The sequence below is a fragment of the Lates calcarifer genome, linkage group LG1 (assembly GCF_001640805.2).
Source record: "Lates calcarifer isolate ASB-BC8 linkage group LG1, TLL_Latcal_v3, whole genome shotgun sequence".
In the NCBI taxonomy this organism is placed as follows: domain Eukaryota; kingdom Metazoa; phylum Chordata; class Actinopteri; family Centropomidae; genus Lates; species Lates calcarifer.
Genome location: NC_066833.1, coordinates 14,938,061 through 14,959,991, shown reverse-complemented (window position 1 = coordinate 14,959,991; position 21,931 = coordinate 14,938,061). Strand labels below are relative to the sequence as shown.

Genomic DNA, 21,931 nt, shown 5'->3' with positions numbered 1-21,931 from the left:
AGACCAGGAAAAGAGGTAATGGAGGGTTAAAAATAAGCTTACAGGGACAAGGAGGCAGGGAGCAAAGGCAATAGAGTTGTTTGTTTTCCACGTCAGTCTTGTCAGAGGGGATCGCCCCCGTGGGAAAACATTACCATATCATCAAAGAGCAGACAGATACTGTACAATTACCAGTCTGTCGTGTTGTATCTCCAACTCTCTTATCTTAATGGCTTTTTTCCTAAACTAATTGTTAATGTTTTCATTGTTAATAGTGTGTTGCTGCAGGATTTAGCAATTCAGTTGCTCATTTGATCTGATTCAGTCACAGATGAGTTTCATCTGTTGGTGTGCTATTTGTAAGAAAAGCTTACCATTATTCTGGTCATCTTTCTTATATGTTTGGTGTTTTTCAGGTCACACACACACACACACACACACACACACACACACACACACGTCCCTCCCTTTCTTCTCTTCTTGTGTTGACCCTGAGTCAATCAGAGTCACTTGACCTCCCATCACCCCCCAGATTAGTCGCTGTTATTATTACACTCCATTAAACTTCCATGAATGGTTGAGATGGGCAAGGAGTCAGGGGCCCAGCTGTCTCTTCTGTAGCCTAATCTACAGATCCTCATCATCCCATAGTGCTCTGCCTCAGGTCACAATACAGGCACATACACTAACCCTCACTAAACACTCACAGGGTCATCTCACTTCCAGGTCAGTGTTTGCTCATGAAAGAAACACACACATTGTCACAGTCTAGACCTACATGTGTGCTGTACCTCACACAAGTACATGCATCACCACTGAGGTGGACACAATGGGGAAGTGTGCTTGAAGTGACGGTACGGTATTGAGCCAAGCCCACTCAGTGGACTGTTCATCTTGTTTGCTTTGCTTTATTCAAACTATTAGCTGATCGTCATGATGATATTGTAAAACAGAACTCGCTGAATGCTTAGGCTTGAGAAAATAGATGAGAAGGATAGAGGAAATTGACAGAGTAGCACCCTCTGGTTTAAAACTTTGTGTTTTAATCGTGTTTCAAACTCCTTTCTTCTCCCTCTGCATCCTCCAGTATTCTTATCGCTTCTCGGAGATGTGACAGATCCTCGAACTCACAGTGACATCTGACAGCAAAACATACCACCACAGGTTTCCTCTCACTGCCTCTTACTCCCTCCTTTCCCTTATATTTCTTTTTTATTTTTTTTATTTCTTTCCTCAGAGAATTTACCATGCAGACAAACACACTCTCGCCCTGCTCTGCCAGCCTGGTGAAAAAAGGGTCTGATTGGATGATGCTGGGCTGTCGTTACTCTGCTCTCCTTAAATCAATCTTTCCGACAGCTGCTCTAGTGCCTGCCTCCCTGCTCCTTTCCCTCGCTGTCCTCCTCTCTCTCCATTTCTTTCTCCCAGACCTGTCTGTCCAGTGGAACAAGTTTCTGTGTGTTTTTGCTAGCAGCATGTTGACCTTTCTCTTTCTCTCCCTCTCTCTCTTTCTCTCCCTCTCTCTCTCTTTCTCTCTCTCTTGGTGTGTAGAAAAAAAGGGACTGTAGAGATTATGTCATGAAACTAGCAAATTTGAATGTGACTTGTAAATGCAAAACCAAAACTACAACACACGTAAAGTGCACTCCTTGCAGCTGAATGCAAAACATGTCGCTAAGAATTAAAATGAAAGTGGGTCATTGTACTGGAGTGACCCACAACAAATGGAAACCATGCAATGAATGTAACAGTCGAACATAAAAAAGCTAATCCAGCAAATAAAGGTATGATATATTTGCCCTGCAGCCTGTTCGTTTGAACAAATTCTCACTTTACTGATTGTTGACAGATTTACAGATGGACAAATTTACAATCCAGTACAAAGTGTAAAACTACTCTATGATTGAACACATTCTTTGAAATCCACACTGTAGATTCCAGACTTTGAACTGAGTTGAGTGTTTTCCATTTTAAAACATTCTCTAAATGTGATGTGACGAGGAAATTTGAAATCCTGTAACTGATGAGGTGCATGTGTGCCAGACTGTTGAGTGTTACCTGGCATATTAACAGGGGCTACTGGCAACCTTGTTTACCCTCGGTGAAGAAAGCAGAGTCGAGCTTCCTAGTGTGTTGTTACTGGGTTGTAATAACACAGTGAAAGATTTGGGGCCGTATACTTAGCTTTTAATCTTTTTGATGGAGCGCCGTGATAAATTGCCTTTCTTCTCAGCTATCAGCCATGCAGGGTAGATTAAGTGGAGGATGGATGGGATATTTTGAGCCAAAAAGAGCTCTACATTTCCAGAGGCTTTTGTGTAGGCGTGAATCAATAAAGAGTGGTAAATAGAGGTGGATGACATGACATATGTTGTGGCTGAGAGCCTGCCATTGATGATTTATTCTGCTCCCTTATGAGTCATGAAACTGATCAATTAATCAGAAAGGATCAGGTGTTGAATCAGATGAGGTTTAATGTTTTGCATGTGTGCCCACATAAAATGCCTGTATACTGAGTATCCGATATGGTCCCATCTGTACGTCTACCAAATCAGACCTCCTCCTCCCCTTTCTGTTTGAAGGACAGCCCTACTACACTCTGCTGTTGAAGTCCAAAGGTCTCCACCAGGAGCTCCTTCCTGGTTACTTGCAAACACAGTGTGTGTTGTCCCGCCCTCCCAGTTTCCACACACATTCCTCTCTTCACTGTGCTTAACACCAACAGGAAGGAGAAAGGAAACAAAGAGCCCACTTCCTGTACATACAGCCAGTATTCTACACAATGGAACAGGAAGTACCTGGCAACTATAAGGGAGGCCGTGGAGTGTGAAGGGAAGATAAAATGGCCTCTCATCCTATAAACTGCTCTTTCTTTCCCTTCTCCTCCTCTCACTCTCTGTCATTTTTCCATCACCCTATCTGTCAGGGCTTGACCTGCGTTTGTTTATTTTCCTGATAAACCACATTGTATTTCTCCTATAGTCTGGTTTCTGGGCTAGTTTTCTTTCCTTTTTGGGACAAATTAGTTTGTTTTGGAGTTCAGTGATGCAGAGTGGAGTGAATTTACAGTGTGCAAAGGAGAAACTGAGTTTGTTTGGTCTGGTTTCTCTTAATTTGGTCTTATTCTGTCAGTGGAAAGCTGAGCAATTAATCTTTTTCAGTGCGTTCACTCCCCATGTCGGATGACTCTGGAGAGCCCTGCTGCTGTCACCATGGTGACCTTTGCTTGGGACAGACAATGCTGGACACCAGGAGACTCTGGACTAGTGCTGCAGATGCTGGAAGCCTTGCTTTAAATCACCAGGGCTAGCCTGGCTGAATCAGACTAAGTACTGACAGACATTGCCAAAGTCTGCAAAGAAAAAAAAACAACAAAGAGAGAGCAGTCTTAATGTGGACAGTCATGCAACTGAATGCCTGTAAAGACATCAAAGAATAAGTGTGTTCAGGTTTTTTCTGCTCCCTTGTTTCTGGTCATTTGATAGATATAACATTTAACACAGAGACAAACAAAAACATAGATTGAGAGACTGAGTGAATCCACTGTAGCTCTTATCCAGCCCATCATAATTCATCACCTTTCCCTTTCCTCCAACCATCCACTCCTTACAATTGCAGGCTCCAACCCTCCCCTGGCAATACTCTAGGAGGGCAGGTCTTTGCTTGGCTCATAACTTCAAAGTACATGCCCCCCCCCCTCTCTTTTCCTGTCTACACACTCTATCCCCCTCCTTTATTTGTATTCTCTCTCTCCTCTTTCCATTGTTCAATCAATATCTTCCCCCCTTTCTGCTCTTTCTCTCTCTGTGTCTTCCTCTACCTCTCAACACCTCTTCCCTTTCCTGCTCCCTCTCTCCTTTTTTCTCACCCCTATCTCTCTTCAAGTGAATCCCACCAGTCCAGAGACATCAAAGGCATGTCTCCCCCTCTTGTAGCAGTCATTTACCCAGGCAGGCGGGCAGGCAGGTTTTATGCCAAGGCCAGGTACCCTCAGGGGAGAGTAGCAGCATGGAAACACACTGCACTTTATCTGGCAATGAGAATGTGCAAAAAAGTAAAGGCCCATATAAGCAATTATGTCATACTTGGTGGAATGTATAGACAAATAGTGGTGAAATGCGAGGCATTGTTTGGCTGCACTCTGAGAGCAACAAGAGAGTGAGAGGACGAAGAAAATGTCTGCCTGAGAACTAACAACTAGGCTATAATCTAGAGTGACTAACCTCACTTTTTTCTGTTTCCGAGTTTCCATCTTTGCAACTATTTTTAGAGGAGCTTCCTATTTTCCAGGAAACGGCATAAAGCCTGGTGTCAAAGCACAAAATACAGTATGGCGTCTATTTTAATAGCTGCTGAACTTTGTACCACATAATATCTCCCTTCAGTTGGGATTGTATAGCAGGCTTAACTTTGGGTCTTTACAATGACATGCCTCTATTATCAAATTTCCTGTTCGGCTGCTCTCTCCTCTCTGTTATGACTCGTGAGTGTAAGCAAGGAACAGTTTTGAAGTTTAAATAGCCTCCTTTTACGAATGTAATTTTTTGAATTCAATTCCTTTGAAGTAGAGCTTAAAATAGAAAGTAGGCTATTCTGTAGTTTATCTGCTCTACCTTTTCTTTCAAGGTAGTTGTATACTTTTCCATTGAAGTTAGTGCCTTAGTCCAGTTGTCTGTAGTGGGTTAGGTTGTTGATGACTCACCAGCCTCTGCTCCTGTCAGGTCAGGGCTGCACACTGCACTCTGCTTTGCTAAGACAATACAGTCCACAGAGATGATACTACATGACCCAAACACACATAAAGCAAACACACATAAATATGCAGAGCGATTTGTACACATTCACATTAACAGAGGTTAGCCCGCACTCACCCACCCCTACGCTTTTGTCCCTGATCAGCCAGTGATGACCTTCACAGGATGGAAGGTAAGCATCTAGTGTGCCACGCAGATTAGTTGAGCCTGAAGGGAGCTGCGCACTTGCATTAACATTGCAAATGCCTTTGAGGAGAGGTCATGGGCTTGCTTCACTCCTATGTAGGTACAGTGAAGAGCAGACATCTGTCACTCACCCTTGGATCCCTGCCCACCTCCCTCTCCCAACCTCTCCCACCTCTCCCACCTCCTCGTGTCTCTCCCACCCCCATCTATCTGCATTAGCCCACATCTGCATTCTCAGCACTCTAACTGCGCATAAAGATACATGGCTCATTTCTAGAGAAGTGCTTTACTGCCTTTTAGGTCAGCAGATGATCCTGTGTTCAAAAATGTGCCGTGTTAATGTACAATCAATGCTTGGGTCACGTTGTCATTATGAAAATACAATGTATGGAGTATATGCTCTTTTTAGACAACCATGAATTCTGGCATATTTTATTTACCACTGTTTATTAGTCCTGTTTATTAGTCTGTTAGTTGAAAGAATATTAAAACATTGAAAAAAAATATTGAACAAATATTATAAATCCAAGATTTTTTCTAAAGAATTTTCAACAATAGTTTTCTCTTTCTTTTCTTTTTCTCACCATTTTTCTTATGAACTCATTTAGTAACAGATAACAGATACAGATTCAAATTTCTTTTAGAATTTTCTGTTATGACAGTAACAAATGTAGGGGCTTGTGCAGCTTTAACAGAGGTATCTGCTCTCTGCCTGCAGCAGATTACCCACAGATTACTAGAATATATCTCTTAAAATAATAGCGATTATCATCTCAGCACTCACAGTGCAGCCCCGCTGTAAACATACTGGTGTAAACATAATCCCATATAGAAAGATGATGGCTATTATTTGCCTGGATGAGTCAAGAGTCTGTTATTTTGTGTTAAGTGTAGCTCTTTGCTTGTGTTGCTGAAGTTAAGTGATTACTTTTTTATTGCTTGGCCTTTGCTGAAGAGAGCTGATCACACAGAGCTCAGCCTCATTAAGAGCGCACTCATCAGAAAACACACGCAACTGCTGTGATAGATGAGCACAGGCTAAGTGCTTCCACTTCTCATGCATACACATTGTGAAGCCATGGTTTACTTATTATAGTCTGTCAATCCATACATGACAGTATCTGATTCTGTCTGCAAGCTGCTGGTCCTCAGATAAAGTATGTCTCACAGACTTGTTACAGAGCCCAGAGCTGCCCCAGGCCACAGTGGAATTATACCGTTAATAGTCGGGAATAGTGGTATAATGGGCTGTTATCCATAAGGGTTTTCATGGCTACACTGCAGTAATTGAAAAATGATTCTTATTTTTCGTACAAGTGACTGGAAGAACAACCACAGCATTAACAAGGAATGATAGAGGGGAGAGGAGTGATGGTGTGGGAGCCTTTGGGCTACACATCTCTCTAGCACCCTCTTTTGGACATATACAAAAGCCCACCAGTATTAAACTGTCAGTGTGCACTCCGGTGGGAATGGATGAGATGCTATCATGTAACATGATAAGCATGTTTGACTGAAACGCTGTTATCCAGTTGTGTATCAGTTTATCACAGGAAAATGAATGCATCATGTTGATATGGGTCTGACTGCAGCTGAAGGGCTTTATTTGGTTAATATGTAAAACATGAATAGAAGTGTGCGTTTGTCTGTGTGTGTGCCTGTGTGTGCGTGTGTGGTAGCAGTTGCAGTTGCTGTGCCCCTGACTAATGGACTCATTAGAACAGGAGCGCTGCACATGTGCTCCAGCTGGACTGTCTCCTCATGCTACCTCTGCTCTCATTAATGTACTTTTCTCTGTGTGTGTCTGAGTCTGTGCCTGTGTGTGTGTGTGTGTGTGTGTGTGTGTGTGTGTGTGTGTGTGTGTGTGTGTGTGTGTGTGTGTGTGTGTGTGTGTAGGTGAGTGGGTGTCTGTCTGTATGTGAATCTGAATGTTTGTTTGCCATTGATGTACTGCATGTGTGTGGCACGTGTGTGTGTGTATCTGTCTTTGAGTTTAAGTATTTGTGCTGTTAGTGGGTTTGTCACAGCGGGAAAACCAGTCTAGTAATGTGTGTGTGGTGTGAGGGGGTGGATCTCAGATGAGACCAACTTTAATGAGACAAATGCATGTGCACACACACACGGGTGCACTTACCTTCCTTTGGTCCAAGAGATAGTCTAAACAATTAGAAATCCATGTCTGAACAAGGATGTATGCACAGTAGTAAAATTTCAAAATGACGTTCACATCTACTGTTGTTTTTACTCTGCTTGCTGTCAGTGTATGTACAGCATTTTTTTGTTCTTCTCCTCTCCCCCAGTAATAAATATCTTGTCTGAGGGCAACCAGATGTTCTAGCCAGCCCTGGCTCTTGTTAACAGGGGCTAGGGCAGTGTTGAGCTGTGGTGTTAAAATTTAAAAGGCTTAAGTCCGGCCTTGAGAACACTATCACTGCTCCTCTTAATTGCTTGGGCGCAGCCAGAGGAGCACAGCTCAGCCGGTTGTGTGGCAGAGAAAGTGAAAATGCCACGCTACTGAATTGTAGATGAGCAATCACATGCATACACAAGCTACAAAGTGTGTAAGCACTGTATGTGCATATGCTTGTATACACAAATGAACATAAACACACAGATGTTCACACACACACACACACACACACACGCACACACAGGATTATGTCACCACATGGTGTAATAAAGAGGGCAAATAACGAAAATTAAGCAGGGCCTGAGGAGAAGGATGAGGGCAGTAAGGAGGAAGGGGAAACAGTAAGTAAGAAAAGACAATGAAAAAAACAATGATTTGTTGAGGTGTTTGTACACTGTGGATGCTTGTGTCGACACAGATCTCAGGACAAGTCTTACACTTGTGTTTTCTGTCAGTCACGGTGGGCTCAGCAGCTGCTGAACTATTGCTCTCTCTGCAGAAACCATATTGTCTTTGCAAGCAAAGCAAAGGTGAAAAACTGTCAGAAATTACAAGCTCGAATGTAAAAACAAACATAGCAGAGTCTGAAATGTGAATAACAGATGATCCTGCAGAGCAGGGAGGAGGCGTGTTAGTGTTGCGTCTGTGACACCTCAGGCTATATATTTTGGGTGTTGAACGGTGGATTTGTGATAAAGAGAGGACAGGAAATGGAAAGAGAGGAACAGATGGTGTTTAAGAGGAGGTGCGGCTTGTGGTCATCCTGTCCAACGCCTTGGTGAGACCGGCCTGTTGTTCTGTTCGTGTATGTTGGAAAGAGAGAGAGAATGGTGGTGGACCAGTGACTGACTGCATAGTTGTGTTTGAGCATGTTTGTTCTACATTGTGCGTCCACCTGCTTGTCATGTTGAGCTGCACTGATGCTTGGAAACATACAAGTTTACATCAGCAGTGATGGATGAGAACTAATGGGCGAATGGTATGATTTTGTGTTGAAAAGGGTAAACACGGTCACACACAAGCTCTCATGTAATCACACACTGGTGCTGGGCTCACCTCCAAGACCCGGTCATGAATCACAGGCAAAGAACAAAGGACTTTGCCGTATGGCTTGTTAGACTTGGAGCAGCATTAGTGAGCCTTGGCCCCTGACATAGAGATATGGATGCACAACGCACAGTTGGGGCAGTAGCCTGCATCCCTAATAATTCTAAATGTATCTGTGTCTGCACCCTTTAATTGGATTGCTACGGTGGCCATGTGTAGATGTTTAGCTGTTTTGTGTGTTCATGCAAAAACACCCAGCTCTCTCTCTCACCCCACTATCCCTCACCATAGCAAAGGTGTTTATGTATGAGGGTGTGTGTATGCAAGGAGCTTAATGACTAAGCCTGTGTCAGGCCGGTGAAAACATGGTCATTCATATGGTAATAATGGGGCAAAGGAGAAGACAATAAATCTCTCCACATCCTCTGAGACCGCACAGAGAAGTGGGCAGAATCTGCAGAGCTGGGAGCTTCAGATTGGACACCGTCCCACTCGTATCTCAAACACCAGGGATGCGGGGTTCCTCTCCACAAAGGTGGACACTGGAGGAGATGTAAGTTTCTTTTGCCAAGTAGGTGGGAGCCATACTCAGCAGCATCTGTTCTTCATGGGCAGTAGGCTTAAGTTAAATTATAAATTGTTGTCACTGTGTCTGTGTGGTTTACTTTGGAGGGCAAAAAAAAGATCTTTCAGGTTTATGGTTTGTATTTGTCTTCTGCATATAACAGTGTATTTCATAACAAAAGACCTAAATTTTGCAAATTGCTCAGGTAATTTAACGGGTCTGGATAATCACAGCAGATTTCCCATCAGGGTAGGCCATTCTGCATTTTAGATTTTTCTCAATTGTTACATTTGAGAATAGAGCTGTGATACCTTGAATAGAGGCCATTACTGACACTGGTTTTTACTTTGATTGACTTGGTTTCTTCTTTCTAAAAATGCCTCATATTAGGGAACATGAGTACATAGTCTCATCCGCCCTGCTCACTCTTTAAGTACACCATCAACTTGGATACGTCGGCCTAATGACAGCAGTAGCACATATGGTTTTCTGCAGCTCAAGAGAGATGCTGAAGCTGTCACCACTAGCACAGCTGATTTATAAGCATGCCATCCAGTAACTGAACCAGCAGGGAGTATAGTAAGGCTGGCACTGCTGAGCTTAACATATACAGTACAGTATGTCATCCTTCAAATGTGGCTGGAGGCAGAGTGGGGCTTGTTGGCTGTGAACAGATTCTTGTGTTGTCTTTACCCTGAGTCTCCCACACTGGTCACGCCTGTCACACAGATGTCTCGCTCCACAAATCACATGCATAGAGACACATGCTGGCAACATGAAAGCACTTAGACAATGAGTGAATTTAGTCTGAAATATACATTTTTACAACACAGTTTCTCGATTTTTCTCAAGCATATCTAAATAGTATAACAAATGTGTAAACAACATTACTAAACTACACTTACTAAGAAGAGGCTGTTTATCTGATGAGGTCAACAGGATTACGGCTTAGGCCCATTCTTTCCTTGCTTCTGGCTCTTTGTTGTCATTGCTCAGGGTGGTTTCATTGAGCCATATGTGCAGCTGCACTGCGTGATGTTGGATAGGACAGTTTCGGCTGCTGTCCATTTAGGTGAGATGCATGTTTACACATCATGAAGCTTTGGCTGAGAGCCAGAATAGCAGCACATCGCTTAGTTACTGTGCAGCTCAGTCCAGCCTGCGTATCATGTGTCTGAATGAACTGAGATGAAATTGTTTGGACTGGAGCCAAGTCAGCCTGTCTCTTCTACTCTCACACAAACACACACACATTTGTATTTAGATACCTCCATGGCCCATTACTCCAACCTCAACCATCATAATAAACATGTCTAATCCAAACCCTGAACATAACCTAAACCCAACTCATCTGAAAACTAAGTCCTATTACTCAAACTGCTGTTTGACAAAATGGTGAGTGCTTGGGTAGTTCCTATTTTTGAAAAATGTCATCAACTGAAACTGAAAGATAGACTTGACCATGCACCCCGTACGTACGCTCTTATTCAGGGCTCCATACTTTCATACTTCACACAACCAATGACTACAGTGTGTGAGATTTGTATGTTTGTGTGTGTGTTTGTGTGTTCAGTGGCCTGATCCTACGGATAAATGCTCTGCATTAGTATTTGAGCTTGAGTTGATCTGCATCTGTCTCTTTGTGAGAACTGGTGCAACCATCGAATGTGTGTGTGTATTCCTTTGATGTGTGTGCGTACAGTATCGGTGTTGTGTTGTGACTGTTAATTAAGCCCCCCCCCCCCGTCTGCTCCCCAAATCAGTGCACAGCTGCAGGGCCTCCTGTGTAAGGCAGCACTGCATCTAATGTCTTATTATTCACACTGTCTGTCTGCTCACCAGCCATACAGAGCCTGGAGGATGGAGGGGGATTTTGAGCTGTGTGTGTGTGTGTGTGTGTGTGTGTGCGTGTGCACATGTGATGAGGGGGTTATGTATTAGCTAAGTGGTAATGGAGGGTTCGTTCAGTCTCCTAATTCGTTGGCACTACTTAATTAAAAGCGATGCGATGGTTTGATTGGAGCTGTTGATGGATTGAGACTGAGAGACGCCCAGGCGCTTTAGGATCAGGGATATCTCTGTCTGTGTGTGAGTGTGTGTGTGTGTGTCAGCATGTGTCTGTGTGTCTAGTGAAAGGAAGAGGAAGTCATTACCTTTTAATCATATCCTCCTTTATTCCTTCTCCCTTTTTCCTCCTCTCTCTTTTCTCTCCTCATCCCCCCCTTATGTCTCTAAATTCTCCCTAAAGCCTCCTCCAGTCTGCACCGACCCCCTCCGTTTCACCAGCTGGCTCTCAGTGTCAAGCTCCTTGTCATCTTCAATCAACCCCTCTTTTCTGCAACACTTACCCTTTTCCTGCAGTCCCCGACTGTCTTTAACCTACATTGTGCATTCATGTCATTCAGCATGACTCAAGCAATATAAATCTTTAGTAACATATTTGTTATAGGCTTGAGCTCAACATCTCCTGGCATTATTGAGGAGTAGTGTACTGCTGTGTGTTCAGCTGGGAGCTACATTCAGTATGTGATTTAAAATGATTTAATCTGGAATAAAACCACAAAGGAACGAGAACCAGGACTGCTGTCGTTCCATTTACATACCGTGTTTAAGAAAACCGTTGCTACATTAATAACTGTGTGAACATATACTTTGATTTAGATTTCAGTTTTGCATCATTTATCCAAATTAGATGGACCAGGGACAAAATATAGCAACAGCTGTTGCAGTCCAGAGTGCTTTACAAATTGACATTTAAAAAAATAAAACTAGATGATCAATAATTAATTGGCAAAACCTGAGCTTGAATCTTAAATTGATCATTTGATTATTTTCACTTTTGATTATTTTCCAAGATTCTTATTTGAAATATAACTACAATTTATGACAAGAAAACATAAAATCCTCACAAGCTGAAACCAACAAATTTTGAAAAAAGACTGAAATAATTAATAATGATTAAACTTGTTGCCAGTTAATCTCAACTAATCAATTAATGAATTGTTACTGCTCTAACTGTGAGTTACACAAAGGTAGTACTTAATGCAGGGTAATTGTGTTGGATTACATTGTACAGGGGTTTCTTTTTTATTTATTTATCTGGTGTTTAACATGTGAATAGCCTCTTATCTTGTGAGCATAAACCAACATGTTCAAGGTGACTGACCCACTAGTCCAAGGTCACGTGTAGTTCATGTCAGTCTATAGAGACAGAGGAGATGAACTGTTATGTGTGGGTGTTTTTCTGGAGAGTTTGTGCCGGTCCATTAATGTGTGTGCAACGAATAATTGAGTCTAATTATATGCAGCTATTCATTGAAACTTACTGCCACAGGGTGAATAGGTCTCTAATTTCTAAAATGAAATACTAATGTGCACACACACACACACACACACACACACACACACACACACACACACACACACACACACAAACACACACACTCACTTAGAGATAAGCCTGCTGGGACTTCTGTAGTACTCCATCTCCAACCACTCTAAATACAGGGCAGTGTTTTCCTCCACATCAAAGGGCTCCTCATCACAATAAGCCCAAGCTTACCTCCTCGTAGCCTCTGCTTCACTCTAAAGTATAGCCTAAATTTTTCACAAAGTGACTCTGAGGTGAAAAATTACAGTAGAATTACAAACAGTAGAGGTTAAAGACAGTATACTGATATATTTTCAGGTTTTATCTGGCTGTCCAGGTGGTTTTGTGGTTGCATCTACCACCCAGCTGTGTTAGAAAAATGACTTTGCCCCTTTATTTCTCAGCTGTGGGTGGTAATGTTGTTGCAAGCATTAACTCTAATTGTGCTGTTGCCTGCATCGCATATAGAAGCTTCTCCTTGACAGTGAAGAAAGTTTGCCTCCTCTGTAACTTCACCTGTATTGCTAACGTGTCATAACAGGCAAACAAAGCCTCTTCCATAGTTCTTGTACAGTGTGTGCATGTGTGTGTGAGATTGGTATGTAGGAAGGTGTGGGGGCAGGGGTCTGCTTTGACACCCTAATCCCATAGCCTAGCTCGGCTTTGTGTGGAGACCTTAGCAGAGTGGAAGGGAGGGATGGAGAGAGTGAGAGAGAACGAATGGGAGAGGGAGGGGGTGTTGGGGCAGTCGATTGAATAGGTGGGGGGGAGTCAGGAGTGCAGGGTTTGAGAGAGGGCGAGAGGGAGGGGAATGATGGGAAGGCAGAATGAGGGAGATTGGATTTGTTCATTCTCTTGCTCTCACTATGAAAGGAGACAAAGGATGCTAAAGAGCCTGACTTATGACAGCAGGACTTCTTAGAGTTCGCCTGTTAGCCTGTTAGCCTGTTAGCCTGTTAGCTGGTTAGCCTCTGCTGACCTGACTGCCTTTATCCTCCTGCTGGCCTCTTCTTCTGCTGTCCCTCCCTCCATCCATCCTGCATCTCTCTCTCCCTGTCTGTGCTGAAGACGTCTCATCGCTGCCCTGCTTGCTCCTCTAGCCTCTGCATGTGAGTGATTCTGTCTGTGTCTGTGTGTGTTAAAACAATTTAGTAGGGATCTGCTGTGGTCATTGCACTTATACTTTTACAATACTTTTTTCTGCAGCTTGGTTTGTGTTTTTTGTCATGTAGACAGACTAATAAGCGTGACTAGACTGGTGGTTAAATTTGGATCTGCTCTTTCTCTTTGCTCCTTATTCATATCTCCTCTTTGTATTCTGCATCTGTCAGACAAGTGAGGGAAAGCTGTTAGAGGCACAGGTATATGCCTGATTACTCTAGGCTTGACATTGAGAGGAGCAACGCTCAGAGCCCACTGTCAACACCTGGAATAGTTCACTTCTACTGTCTGCTGCAAATATGCCCTGGAAAAAAATTCAAAAGATTTCAGCGCCTGTTTAGACTAAAACTTAATATAAATGTGTAAACCAGAATTTGTATGCTGGAGAGCTAATTCTAAATGACAGCTGGCCACATCTGCTTTTGTTGGAATAAATACACAAGCCTAGAGAGCAAATGCTGCCCAGCCTAAATATTTAGCTGTGGTTTTCTGTGGCTGAAGGGCAGACGGTTTGGTTGCTGGCTTGGCAGCAATGTTGGCACATTGTGGGTCAGCCTGGCTCATGAACTGACATTAAAGGGTGGGTGGGGCCACTTCTCTGAGTGTCTGATCAGTCAGGAAGAGAGGGTGGTAGTGTGGTACAGACTTGAGGGATTTTATTTCAGGATAAAGAAGAATTAGGGTCTATTAATGGGTGTTGGACAACATAGACTAAATTAGTATTACAATGATCGTCACGGCTTCATCTCCGCATGTTTGTATTTTTATTAATGTCTTATATGTACATTTTGAAATTTCTGTTTAGAATCAGATTTTAGAGTCTGTTAGAGGTTTTAGTAAAAAAAATTAAGTTGTTATCCTAATGCCTTGCTGGTCATTTTGGCACACACACACATGCACACACCTAAGTAAAGCCAATCTCACCATGTTCATTCAGAGCTTCATTATCTATCCTTATTGCGTTTGTGCAGGCTTGTAGAGGAATGTGCTGTGTTTCAGTATTTCTCCTCTGGTTGAGCTCCATCTGGGCAAATGCAAGGTAATTCTCTAATGGGGGGGCCTCATTGGAGGAACCGCTCCAGTCAATGGCCATCAGTCAATTATACTCAATAGCCATCAGTCAATTACAGTCAATAAGACAAAGCAAAGGATGGGGGCTCTCTTCCTGTCACAGTTCAGAGTGTTACAAGATTGACTGTTTCTTCTTTCGAAATTGGATTCAGAACTGTGTGAGAATGTTTATGGGAATAACATTTGATGAATGTTAGCTGGTTTGTGGTAAATAACATTTTGTCACTTTGTCCTGAAGAAGAGTTTCACAAGACTAGTACCCCAAAACATATAGACATGCTATTCTTCTATTCTCTCCATCTCTTTTCTCTCTGCAGGAACTGCTGTAGATAATTAAAAAAAGAGAGTGGCAGTCAAGAGATGACAGGAGTGTTTAGTATGTGTGGTGGATAGTCAGCCCTCAAGGGTTGGGATGAAGGTGAAGAGGTTAGACTGGAGGGATGGCGGGAACAAAGGAGCAGGGATTTGATGAAGGCGGATGCCGACTGAGGAAAGAAAAAAACAGTCTTCCAGCTGAGCCCCTGTAGATGTTCTCTAACCATCATGACATGCTTCCCCTCTCTCCCTCTCTCTCTCTCTCCCTCTTTCACCCCTCCCTCTTGTGCTTTCGTTCATCTCCCTCTTTGACACATTCATTCTCAGTTTTTATTTACTCTCCCTTGCTACACCCTCTCTTCCTGGGTGCTTGTTTGGAGATGTACCCTTTTCGTTATAGCTCATTTACAATGGCAAAGCTTCTAGTCTGTGCAGAGGGGTTATGGGAGGTCAAATGAAGTGTTTCCCATTCTGCTGTAAATATACTGTAAGCTATAGTTCATCCCTTGTGACTCTGTAATTTGGTATAGGTGCTAAGCTTCCCTCCAGTCATCCTTGCATCTCTCTCCTCCCCTGCATCCCATCATCCTGTTATTCCCCAGGTGGCAGGCCACATATTGACCTTTGAATCCTCCCATTTTTCTCTAATGGAGGCACTCTAAGTTTAAATACAGAGGGGAAATGGAGTGCCAGGATACATAAAAATGCAGACACACATGCACACACAAATATATATATACAAGCATGCAAAAACACTTGCACATAAACATTTACACGCAAAATATTGTGATCCTTTGGTGCTTCAGACTTTTTTGTTTTGCTGTTGAAGACTCAGGGTAAGGGTCATTGTTTATCACCGAACGCTTGAGTCCATTCCTCCATATTTAATGACTAAGCTGTTTGTTCTCAGATCAAAAGATTAGTTTCACTGGGACATAAGTTGATGGATCAGTGTGTGCTAGGGGCAGTGTGGCCACCGAGGCTGACAGTCAGAATTTGAAGCCGCCACAGAGAATAGTCCTCTATTGTGTTGCTGTCAGGCCGATTGGCTGCTGTGGTGGTCAGACACACTGGCATGCGCACAGACATGTACTGATGTACACACACACACAAGCACACACATTAACAGAGACACTTATCACCAGAAAGAGTCAGTGTCAGGTCAGCCGGCCAGGGCCCGTAGACAGCGCTGTATTGTTGCTAGCCTCCAGCTCTCCTGAACATTTAACAGTACAGGCATTCAGCTGTTACTGGTGACTCAGGACCAGCGGGCAGTGCGGCAGCCAGTGTGACCACCAACACCTGCCTTTACACTGACTGTTGTGTTTAAGAGGCTTGATGAGCAGAGAACTGGTAAAGATAATCATGTGAACATTTTGGAAAAACTTCCATAATCTTTAACTAAGTACTATGACTAAAATTGTAAAAATCTATCAATGTTAAGAGCCATGAAGAGTTCCCCTGTGACTGGGTGAAAGTAAACAGGAAGAAAGAAGGAATAAAAAGCTTTGTGTGCACAGAATACCTTTTCATGAATCAATACAGGTCAAACACTTCAATAAGGAGCAAGTAAAATAAAGTATTCCCCAAGGTATGATGAAGATATGGGATCACATGGGAAGGAATATAATCAGGTTGATCTGTTCAGATAGCCCTATTGCCTTTTCACTTAACCTCCACCCTAATGACCCCCACTGAGAGCCTGTGTAGATTAGACACAGTGTGATTCCTATTCATTGGACGGAAGTGTCAACATCAAGTGGAAAATCTGACCACTCAGATCTTGTGTTGACTTCTGTGAACATCTCCAGCTTCCTGCCAAAACACTGTATATGTCACGTCAAGTGGTTCTTTGACACTCACACTCCTTACAGCTCAGCTGTTTGACTGGCATATTTTCCACAAGGCCCCTCATCTTCCACAGCTTTGTTCCCAACTCTTGAACAGGATAGCGCTTGTTAGAGAGGTCATATTTAGGAGCATGGTTGTGTACACTCATTGTTTGTGTGTCAGAGGTGCTGTCAGTCGGCCCTCTGTGAGTGCATTGATGCGCCTGTTGTCAACAAAAAAGCGGCCGCAGCCAGGCCCAAAGCACTGTCTGATATACAGTGACATCTTACAATCCCAAAATCATCCACAAGCAGCCAAAATACTCCAAGCTCAGTGACCCACTTCTCTGTCTTTTGAACAGGTCCCACATGGACATGGATGTGTTTCAATGTTTTTGGCATTTTGGTGAGAGTTTCATTTAGTGATGATTTCAGTCGTAACAAGCTGTTGTATCTCACAGCAAATACACTGTATTTTGTTGGTTTCTGTCTTCTTGGAAAAAGGCAGTAAAGGCCGTTGCATACTCAGTGGAGTTGGTGAGGCATTCGACAGTGTGACAGCTGAAAATTAAGTGTGGTGTACTATTTTTCTGGGTTGCTCAAAATGATAAACTACAGCTACCAGGGTCAGGCAGTGAGGATAAACACCAAAAATGCATTGCCAAAAATATGACATACTTAACTGAATTACTATGATGACAGTGACTTACTGTATTTCATCAAAACAGCTATGCCCAGCCTGCATAATAATGTAAACCAGGTGGCATTTTGTAGTCTTCTTTATTGTCATATTGTTTTGCTATGGACATTACAGTGTGACTTGGTCCTCTTAGATCAGCAACAGTACAAGTAACTATCACAGAAACATTGCTGGGGTCATGTTTTCTTTTTGTTTTGTTTGACTTGGTGTCTTTGTTAGTGTAGGGAACTTGTGCTTATCCCTTTAATCGCCATTTTAACTGACACATGGTTATCCTTGCTAAGTCTGCTCTATACCCTCCCAGGTCTAGTGACAATTGGCAGAGTTAAGCCTTTGCTGAATCTACAGTACCATGATATTACTTAGCCTTATACCTTCAACCTCACTCTCTGTCCATCTGTCTGCACTGCCTATCTCTCTGTCTCCCTTTGTGCTCATTTTTCTTTTAGTTCATTTGTTGTAGTTACATTCCAGGCTTGGAAAAGCTTTTACATTGATATGCCTTTCAAATAGGGCTATTAAAATAACATGTAGCCTGATCTTATTTAACATACGGTCTTTTAATTATGTGTGGGGAAACAACTGAAGCGGACTCAGCTCATGCTGACATCAGCAGTATTTTTACTTCTGGTAAAAATAGAGAGGGAAAAATGTTCCAGACGAGCCAGACAAACGATCTTTTAAATGCCCCTTGCCTAGCCGATGTTAACATTCAAGTATTCAGTGGAAATTCTCTACAATAACTTATCTATCGAGTGTGATTTTTATGCTAGTGTGGATGAGCAGTTGCAGTGTCACTTCCTGTATGTGTCTTTTGAGTAAGACATCCAGTTGGTAAATGCTGATCATCTGCTGTCCCAGCCCTCTTCTGGTGCCCTGTGGTGCCAGTGTAACCAGGCTGCCAGTGTGATCCCAAGGCACTTGTGCACATACACACACACACACACACACACACACACACACACACACACCCCATTGCCAGGGCACGGCTGAGCTAATGACTCATCTCTCTGCCCCCCCTCTTCTCTCTGTCTGTCTGTTCCTCTGTACTTCTCTGTCTGTACAGGGGACATCACTCAGAAGGGCTATGAGAAGAAAAGAGGCAAGCTGTTGGCACCATACATCCCACAGATACAAGGTAAGGCACACAGGCCTGCAGGAAATTTACTGTCCAGAGCAGGTTTTACCAATGCTTTGGCTGCCTGTTAGCATCGTATTTAGCATAGTGTCCTTACAAGAGCAACCAGAGTAAGAAAAAGTATCTTATAATGTTAGTAACAATGATTATAAGCGTAATTGTATTTGTACAGAGCATATTTTACTTCTATAACAAATCAAACATTATTACAGCTTGCACAGACAAGTAATAGTAAGAAAAAAACATACAAAAGCAGAGGAAAGAGAAATCAAAATCACTTAAACAGAAACTACAAAAAAGGCCAAAATAAATCCAGAAGTTGTCTGTAGAAGTTGCATTTAAAATAAAATATAAATATAAATTAAATGGAGTAACATGTACTTCGTCATTTCAGAGATGCTCTATTGAACATCACGTGTTAAATTTGTTATCAAGGATACTGCAGGGGATTTTGACACAGAAATGTTGCTGGTGATGTGTCCTTGATTTGGGTCAGGATTGTGGTTCTGTCACCCTTGGATCTGTTATTAATTCCATAGCCCTGCATCAGTCATATATTACAGTATATGTAATGAAAATGAAAATAGGTTCCAACCAACCCAGTGAAGGAAGACATAATGGAGACTGTAAATATTGGGTGTCTCTGCTGAAATGATAACTGATCTAGATTTGGATCACAAGTGCCAGTGCTTCCTGTCTTATTATATTTTTGAGCAAGAGATTTAGTTTTTTGTGCTACTCTCATAATACAAATGTTAATTTGTTATAATGCTTTTTAAGTAAGTTACCTTGTTCTGCAATTATTTTGAGGAATCTTTAGTTAGTTTTTTAATTCCCAGTTTGTGCGTATTTGTGCCTATCATCCTGTGGGTGTGGGTGTTTGAGAAGACAAATACTAACTTTGAAGAACACAAAGGCGTGACATTTCCCAGCTGTACCACTTATTATCTGTCTATGGCCTTTGACTGTGCAGGGGGCTACATGGATTTATATATCAATTCAGTGTATTTTTAGCTCCAGTTGTGCAGTCAGTCAGTTCTAGCCGCCACGAGCAGACTATAAGGTCAAGGTGGTTTGTGGTGAATCCCACAGAGGAGTACTCTGTCCGTTTGCTTCATGCTTCCCTGTCCTATCTGGGGTCCTTGGTAGTCTTTGGTTTGGCTTGCTCTCAGAGCATCAAGCCTCAGTGGAAACCAGAGTCTGGTGTGGGCCGCTCACTCAAGGCTTTCCACTGGAGTTAGCAGGCCTGTTATTTAGCTTGGGCGGATCATCTCCTTCGGTCTCTGACTTTCTCTTACTCCCGCTCTCTCTTGTTATCATGGATTTATGTGTTTACTTCTGTCATTCATTGTTCGATCCTTTCAGTCTGGGTCCTAACACGTAAAGAAGAGAAGTGACAGATATAGAGCAGAAATGGACAGCCCTTGGAGTGGGTGAGATTCTTCATATACAACACATGCTTCCTGCAAGATGAATGGATGTGTTGGTGTTTAATGACACATCCATCCAGCACGATGAATCAGTGGGTTTGGGTTTAACAGCTGCTTGGTTGAAATAGGAGTCCAACAGAGTGAAGGCTTCTGAGTTCCATATGAAATTCCTATATAAAAAGTCCTATATTTCACTGTTGTCATAGGACTGTACATGTGCCAAGTGCAATAAAGTAGGTGTACAAAGCCAGGTTGTTAACGTATATGAGAGAGTAGATTAATTTCCTTTGTGTATATTTTAGTGTTTGGGCACCACTGTGAGCTTTGAGAATAAATAATTGCAGGAGGTGTTGACCATACTGGGAAGTCAAACATTTATGGAAAATTGGTGTGTGATTGTAGATTTATCAGCATCAAATTAAGCTTTGTGGAGGAATTTTTATACCTCCCTTCTTTTAGACCTTTAGTTTAGACTGAGAAAGCATTCCCAGCTCTTACCATTTATATTAAGCATACATATATAGCTTCTATCAAAGCAAGATTATTTATATAATCAAACATACAACTTTGAACTTGATGCAAGTCATTAGCTAAGCGTATTTGCCCTCTAGGAGTGAGACCCATGTGACACACGTGTTGTCAGCCGCCACACCGGTAAGTGTTGGCATCAGACAGGTGCTAAAAATTCATCAGGGCTCTCTGTGAACCAATAACATCATCAGCTGTGACGGAGCATGCCTCCGATTGGCCCAGTGTGGTGTGCCTCTGAAGTGTGTTCTGCCCAGCAACCGGGTCTGATGCCCTGGCTTGTTTTATAGACCTGTTTCCTCTGGGACCTGGGAAAAGGCCATTGTGTGACTGGGCTGTCAAAGCGATATAAGGGACCAGCATATATTGATGCATCTATCGGTGCTCAGGGGATGCAGGATGAGTGTGTGTGTATGTGTGTATGTGAGTCAGACTATGCATTATGTGTCCTTAAATGTCCTCAGGCCATATTGGATATAGTGTGTAATATTTGAAACCCAAGTTATTAAACAGATTTAGTTGAAGTGCGTGTGTGAATGTTTCTTACCATTGCAGTGTGTTGTGTGCTGCCACTGTCTGAGAGTTGCTGACAGTGTGGAGCTAGCTGATCCCCTCTAAGCTGCCGTTGAAAAGCTGGGTGGGCTGATGGCTGGCTGTTCGGGTGTCTGAGTGCCCATCCAGCGGAGAGTTGGATCTAACTGGTTCACTGCAGCCTTGGTAGACCTCTGTCCTCGAAAGGCTGGTTTCTAATGGTTATATTAGCAAGGACAGTCACCCTGTGTGATTCACTTGGTCACAGGTCTGCAAAGGTAGCAATACCCAAACAGAACCTGTTCAAAAACTAGCTACAGTTTGGTCATGTTTTTAACTGTAACAATGTGACTATTAGTTTCAGTCACATTTTGCTTTCACACTTTACTACTGTTGATGCTGTGGAGCTGATCATGAACCAAGCTGGATTGGCTTTGTTTTAGTTTGTTCCTCTGGTAGTCCACCACAAGCTCATTGGTTTTGATGATACTGCTGCTTCAGGTGATTGTTGTTAGGGTTACTGTAAAAAAATTACTCTGTAAAAATAGCCAATAACAGTAAAAAAAAAAATCTTTCATTTGAAATTATTCTCTCGTATCACACGTCAGCATCTAGTGGTACTTTCTATTTTGCAAAAAAACACACTCCTTTTACCTTTTATTAAATTCCTTCAAAGTCTTCCCTACATATATTATAGGAGCCTGGACAGGCAAGGATGTAAGCTACAACTTGACTAGTTGGCAGAGGCATACAGCTGCGAGGCAGTAATTCCAGTTTTATTACGATCTGATATTGTCATCCACATGTGGTAGTATCTTACTCACATAAAAATGTAGTGTATTAAGTTGTTTACTTTGCTGCTGCTTTGATTTTTTACAGAGACATGTACTTTATAGGCTTCAGAAAGTAGACAGTTT

At 42.5% G+C, this 21,931-nt stretch overlaps 1 protein-coding gene across 14 annotated transcripts in view; it reads left to right on the top strand.

Annotated features, from left to right (window-relative positions):
* Positions 1-21,931, top strand: part of dip2a (disco-interacting protein 2 homolog A) — a 75,487-nt gene that overhangs the window by 23,614 nt on the left and 29,942 nt on the right. For all 14 annotated transcript variants that reach the window (XM_051070647.1, XM_051070634.1, XM_051070626.1 and 11 more), the window contains exon 2: positions 18,454-18,525. In XM_051070647.1, coding sequence (XP_050926604.1) covers positions 18,454-18,525 — 72 coding nt within the window. The remainder of the gene's footprint in view (positions 1-18,453; positions 18,526-21,931) is intronic.